The 13,155-nt window shown below is 37.2% G+C and overlaps 1 protein-coding gene across 1 annotated transcript in view; it reads left to right on the top strand.

The window, feature by feature from the left end:
• The first annotated feature begins 8,282 nt into the window (after positions 1-8,282).
• Positions 8,283-13,155, top strand: part of kif26ab (kinesin family member 26Ab) — a 95,795-nt gene continuing 90,922 nt past the window's right edge. Inside the window, exons 1-2 of the mRNA XM_084392482.1 lie at positions 8,283-8,373; positions 8,876-9,115. Coding sequence (XP_084248608.1) covers positions 8,317-8,373; positions 8,876-9,115 — 297 coding nt within the window. The 5' untranslated portion in view covers positions 8,283-8,316. The remainder of the gene's footprint in view (positions 8,374-8,875; positions 9,116-13,155) is intronic.

The raw sequence follows: 13,155 nt of genomic DNA, 5'->3' as shown, positions 1-13,155 counted from the left end.
CATTGTGATGTTCACAGTACAAGAGTCATACAAACTGTATAATTATACTTTAAAGGGAATTTTTTTGTGTGTGTGTTTTTTTTTTTTTTTGGGAAAGAGATGATCAGTGCTATCTACACTGTAAACAATTTCTAACCTCCCTAACTCAAAATTCTCTAGTGACTGGTAACATCTAAATTTTTCAATTGGCCCAAGTGAAATTCTGTAAATTTAATTTAATAATTTACAGAATTTCACTTGGGCCAACTGAAAAATTTAGATGTGACCAGTCACTAGAAAATTTTGAGTTAGGGAGGTTAGATTTTTTTTACAGTGTACTTGATGTTAATGTATTTTTTAAAATGCTTTACATTCTTATTAAAAACATTTTTGTTTATTATAAAACTACAGTATTTAAAAATGTACAGCATTTTCCATAGTAATGACGGTGAAGCGTATGATGTCTTTACATTCTTTATTTACAAAGATGTTTAATTAATCATTTGGATTTTCCTTTAAAAAGTTTAATAAATTATCGTTGTGTAACTCAAAAAAGTATGTTCATAAACCAGAATGGATATTAAATTTAGTGATGTCAGATGTGTTTCTCTGTTCTGTGTTTCTTATTCAGATTTAAGTTGTGTTTGAATTATACTTTACTAAAGGAAAAGTTATATTTATTTTTACAAAATTTAATTTGCTGTATCAATGAAATGCTCCTAAAAATACCGATGTTCCAGCACATCTCTATCTTTTTCCTTTTACACTGTCAGGAAAAGAGTAGCATAAATATGCTTTGATGCTAAAACAAATATTATTGCCAAGCACACAATTATTTACTTGTGAAAATTCTAGTGAACATTATTTGCATATTCTAAAGTAAGATATCGATTCAAGTGCAAATGCTTATTGCCAGAATAATTGTTAACCTTTTAACAAATCGCAATCTGAAGTTTGATATCGTTGTAAGCACAAAGACAAAAGGAAATTTTCGAAATGATTTACGTCTATTCTATTTCACATTATAACAATCAGCTTATTGTCAATACAATATTGTCAATTGTTAATACAAGTTAAATATTGTCTTATCAAAATCCAAATATGAAGAAACACTACAGTAGTCAACAGTTGAAGTGAATCAAAACCTTTCATCGAAGTTATAGCCTTCATGAATTTTAAACAATACCCGTTCTTGTCTTAGGACAACTTTGATTAACTTTTTTCATCCACTTCAAATGTTTACTACTATAAAGTGCTGTTTAAGTGTCCAAAAACTTTTTGGGGTCACTGTATATTGACTGGACCATGCTGATAATTAAGAATGAGGATTATATACTGACTAAACTAAACTTTGAAGAGAACAGCCTATGCACGAGGTAAACGGTCGTGTAAGATGCAGTGCTGATTGCTCTTTTGCCCAGGAACCCAGATGAGCCGGTCGGACCTGAAGAGTCGTCATTCCAGTCTGAATGAAAAGCCCAGGGTGAGTTATCCACGCACCGCACAGTATAAAAGACTGCACACCCAACTTTTACATCGCCGAGGCCAGACCGTTCCAGGAGAACTGCTTGCGCTTTTGAAACAGTCTTTTCTTGGGACGCTTATATCGGATGGTAACGTGAACCAGGTGCTCTGCAAGATATTTGTCATTGATTGAAGAGATTGTTTTTTGTTTTTTGTTTTAAAGAAGAAATACCTTCCCGAAAGTTATGGCGCGAGCTTCGCGAGTTTTCGCGTTCCGTCTGCGCCGTTTTTTAATCGTTATTCTACGTCCGACTCGCTGTTTTTAGGTCTTCATGAGCATTAAACGTAGTTCAACTCCTGGAAACACGTCTCGAGACTTTCCTCTCCTTCCTGCTGTTTTTGAACGAATGAACGCGTTCTGTGTGAACAGGTGAAGAGGAGGACCTGGACGGCTGCAGATGTGGATGTTCTTGGTCTCTCTGGTGCAGTGGTTCTTAACAGTTCAACAGTTCTATCTCAAAATTGTGAAATGTTTAGGACCACTTGATCAGGGAGACACTGTCATTGGTTCTAGGACAAAGATGACATAATAATATGCGTTGGGACGATTTGTTCGCTCTATAAATGTTTAACAACTTTTTAAAACATTTAAACAGGTGTCAGTCAAACGCTTGAGATGGAATTATGACGTCATTTGTCCACTAAAACAGTTTAAATTGTTATGAAGAGTAAAATATTTAATTTTTTTTGTTAAAATGATTGGTTGTTGTAAACGCTGAAGACTTAGTGACAGTGTATTTGAGGTCGAAGATGTATAGTGTTAACTCTATGCTTTTGATTCACTTTCTGTCTCGTTTAAGGGGAAATTGCGTTACGGGGAATTCTGTTTAAAAAGTCTGAATTGTTTTTGAGCTTTTTTTGGGGGGATTGAAGGTGTGTGTTCTAACCTAGCTAAAACCTGGGACAACTTTTCTGACAATGTCCCCAGAAATTAGAGAAGTGTGTGTGTGTGTAGTGTATGTATGCATGTGTGTGTGTGTGTGAGTGTGTGTGTCCCAAAAATGAAGGTTGGGTTTGGGATAGGGTTAGTCTATTGCAGGACATATTAGAAATTTCCCTTTTAAGTGGGTCAGCTTTTCTTTCTTTCTTTCTTTCTTTCTTTCTTTCTTTCTTTCTTTCTTTCTTTCTTTCTTTCTTTCTTTCTTACTTTATCCATTTAATTAATCTTTTTTTTTTAGACATCATGTGTATAGGTCCGTCTGACACATTAAAGACATTTAAAAGCTAAAAAATATATTTTAAAGACTTTCTCTCTTGTGCCCCCTTGTGTTTTACTGTGTAACTTCTAATGCTGAATTGTAATTAGTTGCTCAACTTATATTTCCATTTTGCCTATTCAGTATCAACATATCAGCTTCTTGCCCCCTAAAACACTCTTCACAGCTAAAGGTTAACAGGACACTCATACACCGAACTGACCTATAGTCGTGTCTTCAGTGGTGTGCTGTCCGTGGTGCTGAACCTCAAGTCTCTTGGGGACCATTGACGGACTCTGCTGGTTCGTCGGTTGCCTGCATGATTAAATTGTCCGAGACTTAAGATTTAACGCTTTGTCTTAAGCTTTGACAACAGCACGACTAGGTAACGAGAGCGAACAAACACAGATGAGCGCAAACTGTCATGCAAATCAATAGTCACAATTATCGTGTCTCAACAGTTTCATCAGTACATTAAGCAGGCAAAAGACCGACCTGTGACCCTGCTTTTAATTAAAGAGTACGACGAAACCATACAGAGAGGCTCCAAGCTGTGCGTCGTTCACCCACTGTACACATATCAAACTGTTTGTGGACAAATCGATTGTGCTTGTGTCTCGTAATCAAGAGGGGCAAAATAGAAGGGACGAGAAACATCTCATGAATTGCAAATTAAAGTGGAAACCTTTAAGATGAATCCATGCCACATATGGAGAAAAAAAATAAATAAAAGGCTATATCAAATAGCATATAGTACGAGACGAGTTCCTTATACAGTCTGCACAATCTTTTTTTTTTAAATATATAATAATAAAAATACAAACGATTAAATATTATATTTTAAATATTATTTCATTCGGCAGGTCATAGGCCTACAACGATTTCCATTGAGTCCTTAAAGAAAAGAAAAAAGAAACAAAACATGCATTCAAGACTCAATCTTCAAAGATTTGTCGTCTTTTGGTGCCCCTAGCGTCATAGCTAAACATCAAATTGATTTTTGAACCAATAGACCTTATTCAATGTAGCGCCATATTATTATTATTATTATGATTATTTTTTACAGGAATGAAAACAAGGCTTTGAGCCTGAGGAATAGAATACTGTTCGTTCATTAGTTCATTACTGTTTAACAACAGTCCGATTGTTCAACTGAAGAAACGTATTTCCGGAAAAAATAAAATCAGTAGTCAAAAACTCCATAAAATAGTACTGCAAGTTGTGAGTTGTGCAAATGACATGATTTAGGACTTTTATACAGTGCGTGCCATTGTAAAGACATCTATTCCTCACATTCTCGTTTTCATCTGGGTTAAATGTGGCGTCTAAACTGATTTAGTTTTTTTTTTATACTGTGATAAGTTAATTTATTGTTAATACAATTACTTTATATATATATATATATATATATATTAGTGATCCTAACAGAAACCGCTCATGCGGCCTAGGCTACTGTTGCTAGATGAAAATATGCAATCTGGCCGATTTGTAGTTTTCAAGATGTAGCAATCTTTTGTATTGGGTGAATTCAGGTCAAATTGGACACATTTTTTTGCTTTTTAGGTGACTGGGAAAAAATGTCCCAATTATTTTGAATGAACCCTAATTTTCAAGATCCACCGTAGGCTAACCTTTTGTTTGAAGCTTATATGTCACATCCCAAAACCACCCCCGCCCATAATTCACTCCAAAAACTCGCTCGAATCGAATGCATCAGTGGAACCATATAGCTGTCCTTTGTTATTGATAAATTATTCATGAGCGTTCAATCCAATCAGTTATTCTGTTTATCCGAGTCCTCTCGGGCGCGCGTCGACCGCTTTCTTTCTTCTTGATCTCAGAGGCGCGTCCTAAATAGCGGCAATATTCGCTAAACGCTCCGTCTTGCACCCCACTGGCGGAGCTCAGTATGAGTCAGGGTGGAAGATATTTCAACAGTCTTAATGAGGAGCCCGGAGCGATCCGCGTACATGCGCGAGGGCAGCAGATGTCGAGCAGCTCCCGCGAGACTCGATCCGCGGAATTTCATCATCGTGTCGGGATGACCCTGCGCTATCCCGGAGAGGAGAATGAGAGAAAGGCTTGTGTACGTGGTAAATCACCTTTACAATGGATTGTAATCATGAGGTCCTAAAGGACTAATGCATGAGCGACCCCCTTCCCCATCCAAAACTAATCTGAAGCACTCATTGCGCGAACTGGCTATCAATGCAACTTACGACTTAGTATATTGGGCCAAGTTGATGAGCCAATATCACTTCTAATTCACAATCAGATTTGTCAACAGTCAACTGCCTAATTCCCCGACAAAACCTCGCTCCTTCAAAAGACAGTCTACAGGAACGAGTATATTGCAATAAAGCCTGTCTGCTTATCTACTGCATGCTCCTCTGTATGCTCGAGATAAGAGTTTTTATTAAGAGGGCAGCAGTAATGTCCTGTGTTCGGCTTTCAAAGCCCAGCAAACAACCGCCTTTATCTAGCGTATTAAGCCTCGTATTTAAACTGCTCAATAACAGCCCGGGTTTGCATTCGGCTGCTCAGAAATCACGCACCAGGGAGCCTTCTGGTGGATCCGCTTTGGTGTTGAAAGATCTGGTGTTCAAAAATAATGGCAAGTTTTAAAATGAGTCTTTCAAGCTAAAAAAAAAAAAGAAAAAAAAAAAAGACATTATAATAAATAAATAGGCTAACATACATAGATACGTAATTGCATTGGCCTACATACATAAAGTACGTACATACAACATACGTACGAACGTACATACATACATGTTTAAAAACAACAAAAAACAACAACATACATGCATACATACATACATACATAATAAAAAATAAAATAAAAACATACATACATACATACATACATGTTTAAAAACAACATACATACATACATACATACATACATACATACATAAATGTTTCAAAACAAAAAAACAACATACATGCATACATACATTAGATCTACATACATACTGTGCATACATACATACATACATACATACATACATACATGTTACTGTTTCAAAAGTTACTTTCATTTTCCTTTTACATGGCGTTTTAAAGCCAGATAGGGCAATTCAAATTCATTAATAATTTTTTTCATTGTATGAAATGTCTATATACACGTCTAAAAATTAAGAAGATTATGTTGTTTCAAGCACACGTATGTTCCTTTAAAACACCCTCTGAACTATGGGATCTCATAAGAATCAGTATTAATCTATAAGCATTGGAATATACATATTTGAAAATGAGCAATGCCGCATAATAAGTCAAAAATTAAGTTAACATTATTTAAGCAACCTTGTCTGCAATGAAGGATACGCATCACTCACAGCGCACGCAAGGAATTGAAGCGCGCACTGGTTGAGCATCAAGCGCGAGAGCGACACACTCGCCATGAGGATGTTAGAGCGGAGAGAGAGAGAGAAAGATAGAGAGAGGGGTTGAGAAAGAGGTGGAGTTGTTCAAGGTAGTCCTCAACAGGCTCGGGCGAGTTCACTCTTAGACCTGCAGTGTAGACAAGACAAGGCGTGGACTGCCTATCCAACAAGGATGTATGCCAGAAGCGCATGGATCATGTATGGAGTGTATGGGGTTCTTGAAAGCTTTGACGAGTGTCAACATATGGATGTATGATTTTGTACGCGGCAAGTGATTTGGAACAGAAACCGGACGATCTAAATGAGTCAACAGTTGGATGTACCTGAGAGGGACCCTCTGGATAAGACCATGACACCGCTTTGGATCAGAGAGAACCATCTGTAAAATGACTCGGAACTCCAGAGCGCGCGCGATGACTTCTCCACATTTGCTGTAAGCAGGGCGAGGAAACATATTTACAGCTGCACAATGGATTTACAAAACTCTAACGGGTCATCTGGGGAGGACAAGCAGAAGCCCAGTCTGATTGACCTGGGGACGTTTTTCGTGGACGCTGACATCATTTTTGGATTTACTAGTCATCTGTTGAAGCGAAAAGCCAAGGTAAGCATGAGTACAAAAGACTCCACAAGTTGACTAATTTAGAGCTCATTAGAATCTATGTGGGATGTTTTGCTTAAACACACTTATTGTCCTATTGAAAGCTATCAAATTTTGAGGTTCACAAATATGAATAGGAAGTTATCTGTGGTTATCTGATTTGTGGTGATTTCTACACTTCAGCACCACGAACAGCTCTCAGCGTCCACATCACTTGCGCTTTTAGCAACTTCCTTTAAAGCATCCGAAATACATTAAAGTGCTATCGCAACTTAAACCATTCATTTTGCATATCATTTTTTTATTATCATATTGTGAACTTTGTGCCTAATTAAAAGTTTTCAGCGGTTAAGATTTCAGTAATTCAATTCAGTTATAGGCCTATAAATGCTACTAGGCTTCCTAAAGCCTGAAAATAAAAAAGACTTCGAGTAAAAAACAACATCAGTCTGAGGTGTTAACCACTATAAAGGTGCACAAACTGACATTAATGCTCAAATAAAGGTTTTGAAGCACTCTGTCAGAGAGTTTAATTTATATTGGCTAAAATGTTTTTGAGTCTAGACGGACACAAAAAAGCCGAATTTCTGTCAGTATAGGTTTAGCTGTTACGTTCGCCCACGTTAAACGGTCCGTTATTGATGGTTTATTGGACTGCTGGCGCTCTCACCGACAAAGGATTGAATGTGGGTTATTTGAGGCGAATTGTTTGATTGACAGTATTTGGGATGCAATTTAAAATCACGTGATCCCAGCATATACATCATCAACGTAAAATAATTAGCAACGGGTAATTAAATATTCAAACATTCCCACAATTTCTTGCCAGTCAAGAGGTTTGGAAGATGCAGTTAAAGACAATACCAGAGGGTGGCGCCAGAGTAATATGCAAACGACATCAGCACACCCGTAATCTCACAGTCGACACAAGTGAACTGCAACATAAAAGATGACGTAATTTATGTTAGCAGCAATCATTTATTTATTTATTTATTTTTATTTCAGACATACATTTTTTTTTTCATACAATTTTTTTTTTTTTTTGATTAATTGTCTTGTTGAGCACCCAATTTGAGCAACATTTTGCTTTGGATCTGATTTTACAGACATACAAATGGTAAAATAGTAAAATGAGTTTATAGGCTGTTCCTTACAATAATACAAATGGTTTTATTATTATGAATTGTTGTACATCAGACAGACACAATTTGATCAATTGATTAGGTTCACATGAGCACACTCCTTATCACAAAACACACAATTAATTAAATGGTGAATTCCCTACAACTTTATTTTCACTTTTTGTTTGTGCACAAGCAGCCTATAAACTATCTGAAACAGCATATTCTCAGTGTTTGAATAGCTACTGAATAGCAGCTCCACCCCTCTAACCAAGTGACCGAGCCGCGCAGCGCGCACACGCATTGACAGCAGTCAAACTTCACTCCCGCGTACGCGCATCGTCATGGAGCTACAGCAAAGCAAAACTTTAGGGGGAATCTTGTTATGCCTTTTGCTTTGCGCTCCCACTGACTATTCATGAACTGTGTTCCTAATCAATGTGTGTAGACAAATAGAGGAGCAATAAAGTACACTAGATATCCGCAGTGCTTTGATCTTTTATACCGAGATGATGGATTTAACTCAAGGGAATGCGCGAGGAGAGTTCCAGATCAGCCGGTCAACTGTAAGTCCTCTTATAAACAACAACTGATGCTGAGAAGTTACAGTAATCGAATTGAATGCCATCGTTTGCTGTTTGTTCAATTGTGGTTGAATAACTTGCAACACGTTAGAAAGTCTAATCACATGTTGTGTATATAACACGAGTTAAGAACTGTAGTGAAGCTACGTGTACATGCACTGCCATACATTTTTAAGTGCAATCAACTTGGATATTCAAGCAATTTCAACTTAAATGACATTAAACTGACTTAAAACATTTTTTTAAATCTTGTATAACAAAATTGCTTAACTTATTTTGATGAGTTAAAGCAATGTAAAAACACGTTGTCATAACTTATTAGTCATAATCATTTTCATAGTGTGGAATGGGTATTAATATAATAAACAATTTTTAATATGCAATTAACTGTAATGTTAAAGCTCTAAATGTTAGCAAATTTTGACAGGTGTTTGAAAAGTATACGTGCAATTTCTGCATTGTGATTTTGTTGTCTTTCAAAAAGGTGGAAGGCTGTTCGAGCGGAGAGTCTTCTCTCTCACTTGAGCTGAGCACGAGGAGGAGGAGGCTGTCAGCGGAGGAGGAAATGTGTGCCGGCAGACCAGCACCTGAAGGCGCAGGAGCCGTGAGCGTCTCGGAATCAGACAGGGACGAGACTAGGCCAGATCTGTGCAAGCAGTGTCAGATGACCGTAGCTGAACTGAGGAGACAAGCCCTCGCTCTGTCCGACCCCGCTTCCTTAAAGGTCAGTGAGCGAAAAGCATTATTAGGATGACACTGCAAAGTGCATCCAAGACAGTGGAAATCTTGCTGCATTTTTTTTTTTTTTTCTAATAAAGTTATCTTTCGAGGATCTGTTTTGACTCATGCAGAAATGGATGACTAAGAAGCTTTTGTTAGTCTCAAGAAGCACTTGACTTTCACCTGAGCTTCAAAGCTTTGGAAGTTGTTCTCTTTGTTGCATTCTGTCACTCTGCTCTTTTCACAGCATTGTGAAAGCCTCACATAAATCAGATGCAATGCGGTGAATGCCTCTTAAAGGCCATTTTTGTGTAAAATCTGAAAAGTTGACACAAATAAGCCCTGTCTTTCTAGTTTTATGACCCTCTTATCAGAAAACTGATATCCTATTCAGGCTCCTATTCACAAAGTTCGCCCAGTCATCAGAAGGTTAATCTTTTTACTATACCTTCACAGAGAGTAAATATTTCAGCAACCTCTTTTTCAAACTATAGGCTTTGTTGTACTTTAGAATGCTTTCAAGTCATTATTATAATTTGTTTGAAATGCATACAGGCTTTGATAAAATCGCTTCACCGCACAACTTCCTTAAAATGCTGTTTGAAATGTCTTATTGCTGGATGTTGGTTTATGGTCAAACTGGTGATGAAGCCTCATCAAGCCTTGAGTGGGATGGTTGGAGTGAGATGTGAGAAGCTCAGCTGTGTGGCGTGATGCGCCCCTGTGCTTGCCAATGCAGTAAGTGGATGGGCATGATATATAGAGAGCAATCTGGATGCAAAAATGAACTATTAAGGTTGCACTAAATTGACTGAAACAAAACAAATTATTATAATTTGTGAGGTTACATTTCTAGTGTAAATTTATGGTGCTGTTTAATCAATATCACATGAGCAAGAGTGTTTTTGTGATGAATGAGTCACTTGTTTCGTTACTAAATGATTTAGTGCTTTTGAATGAATTATTTGAGTGAATGATTCAATGACTCACTTATTAAGAGAGTTACTTGTTTCATCCTGAATGTTTTTTTATTTATGAAAGGATTGAGCTAATTAATTGAATGAATGAATCAATTATGAAACAAGTTTCGTTCCTGAACGAATCCGTGTTTTGGGTGGATGATTTAAACACAACCTCATAAAGAGAGTCATTTGTTTCATTTATGTTTCATATGTGAATAAATCCGTGTTTTAAACAAATCGTTTGAGTGAATGATTCAAAGACTATCTCATAAATACAGTCACCTGTTTCATTTTTTAAGGCATCTTGGTTTTTGAACAAACCATATGAGTGAATGATTCAATTGACTTTTTTATAAATGGGTTTTGACTACCTCATAAAGAAAGTTACTTGTTTCATTCCTGAATGAATTAGTGTTATTGAACAAATAATTTGAGTGAATTATTCAATGACTCACTCATAAACACATTTACTAGTTTTATTTCTGAATGAATCAGTGTTTTTAAACAAATTGTTTGACTGAATGATTTATGACCCACTCATGAAGAGATTTGCTTGAGTGAATGATTTAATGATTCACTCATAAAGAGTAATCTGTTTTGTTGTTTATACGTTTTTATGACTCACTGAATAAATCAGTGTTTTATTAACAAATTGTTTGAGTGATTTAATTAGTGACCACCTCATTAAGAGAGTCATTTTTTTTCATTACGGAATGAATCAGTGTATTTGAATTAATTGGTTGTGTGAATGATTCAAATGATTCACTCATAAAGATAGCCACCTGTTTTGTTTCTGAATGCATCAGCATTTTTGAACGATTTTGAATGAAGGACTCGATGACTTACTCATAAAGAGAGTCACTTTCAGAAAGAGTCACTTTCAAATCTCCACCGTTAACGCACTCTTTTAATGCTGCTCGACCAATCAGGTTTGAGGCCTGGAACTAACTGTTCTTTATTTTATAAAACCAATGCTTTTTTAATTGGAGAGTAATGGAACATAATCAATCAAATGGAGGACAGAATTCCATACCAGTAATGTATAACCAAAGCTGAAAGGAAAAATCCCTGGTACTTTGAAGTAATCCACAATATCCACCCTTGCGTTACACTTTTCTGAATGCTGGTAAACTGAAGTCATTCGCCATTGTTTGTTTGGGGTGTTTACAGTCTATCTGCTCATTCCTAAAGCCAAAAAATGCTCTTTTTTTCTCACAACCTTCCGTTTCTAGAGTTTTCAACAGCTTTCCTTACTTTCACACACTGTTTTCATGCAGAATATGTGAGTGCCAGTTTCTGAGAGTCTGTCGATAGGGGAGGGGCTATTGGAAGTGGCCCATTGTTTTGAGAAACAATGCTTATCTCCCCCCTTGTCCATCGACATTGGGGGGAGAAAACAGTCGAGCGGACTCGCTGTGGAGTCTGTGGAGGAAGTAGAGACCCAGTTGACCTTCATCATGCATTCAAAGTGTTCCTGTATACTCCTCACCAAATTCCCACCACAGTTAAATATAGGCTGTCGACTTTTTATTGTTGTCTGACTTGCTGCTTGGGTTAGCCTCAGGTTTTCCCCCTCCCTTCGCTTTCTTTTGTGGTTGTGTTTCAAGAGAGATCTCATGCTTAGGTAGGATTACAAGCCCTCCGGTTTGCTTTGAACCCCCCCCCCCTCAAGTTCTCTTCTCTCCAGGTTACCTCAGGGGATAAAGATAGGGCTTTTGTGTGGGTGTGCATCAGTGTTGGTGGATGCGTATGACCTCGTCCCACCCTAAGATGTGTTATTTGGTTAGTACTTACTCATTCTCATCACCAGTGGTTGTCTGAAACCATCCCAAGTTTGGCTGTCCGTTTCACTCCTGCTGTTTGCCCTGTGTGGTCGTCTCCAGGTGTGGGGGATAAAGCGATGGGGTCAAGCCGGAGAGGTCTCTATCGGCCCCTCTGCTGATGGCTTAATGAGACTGTGGAAGTATTGGTCATGGGAGTCCTGCTTTCCCTGCAGTTGGGAAAAGAAAGGATGCTTTGTCCAGCTGGAGATGTGTGGTGGTTACCTGACCTGAACTTAGAGACTCAAGTGATATGGTTCTAGCCGAGAAGCTACAGAGGGTTACTGTTTATCAGCTCCTGCCAAAGTGTGGGTGGCCTGTGGGCTTAAATCCTGGGTTTAAATTGGTTGAGTTTTCATTATTCTTGATTTTCAATTGCGATTCACACCTGCTCCCCCCTCATATGTTCATTATGAAAATTGCTCTCAGTTTGCTGGTAAAGTCTGGGAACTGCAGCACTCAATAAGTTTCAGATATCAGGCTGCCCCAATGACCCAGCTGCACTTCACTGGTTCATACTAGAGCTCATTTATTCCCAGCCAGCTTGTGTTGGCTAGGAGTACTGGCCTCTTAGTCAGTTATTTTTGTGTAATTGCTGACATTTATGTTTTTTTGCAGTTTAACTATCCAGTGGCAACATTCAAGTAGGCTTGCAAATCCAGACTTTTGAATATTGGCAAAAAAAAATTAGGCAGCAAAAAGCTGCCATCTGACATCTAAAGTGACGTTTGATTAGTATTATTTAATACGATTATATATTAATTCAATGACAAAACAAACAAACAAAAAATGTAAAGATACAAAAATATTAGTAATAAAATAACACATTTATTATAAATTTGTATCATGTATTATATGACGTTTATTGCTTAATTGCTATCTATCTATCTATCTATCTATATATCTATCCATCCATCCATCCATCCATCCATCACCCTCTCTTTAATAATAATAATAATAATAATTCATACATTAACAATAAATAATAATACACATTTATAATATCTCATCTATATCTACTATGTACACAGTGTGATGGTTTAATAAAACTAAATTAGATTAAAATAAATTGCCAACAGTAGTGGTCTGCAAATGATGCAACTTAATGGCACTAAATTCTCAGCTTTTGGCAAATTTAATGATAATTTTATCCTCAAAGGGGCTAAATGTAGCAGGCCGGTACCTTGTAAATATGACTTTATTTCCAATGTGTGTACTATGAAAGGCTGAGGCTAATACGCAAACTTTAGGTATATATGTGA

Source organism: Rutilus rutilus (genome assembly GCF_951802725.1).
Source record: "Rutilus rutilus genome assembly, chromosome: 21".
Taxonomy (NCBI): Eukaryota; Metazoa; Chordata; class Actinopteri; order Cypriniformes; family Leuciscidae; genus Rutilus; species Rutilus rutilus.
This window is presented reverse-complemented; position numbering and strand designations above follow the sequence as displayed.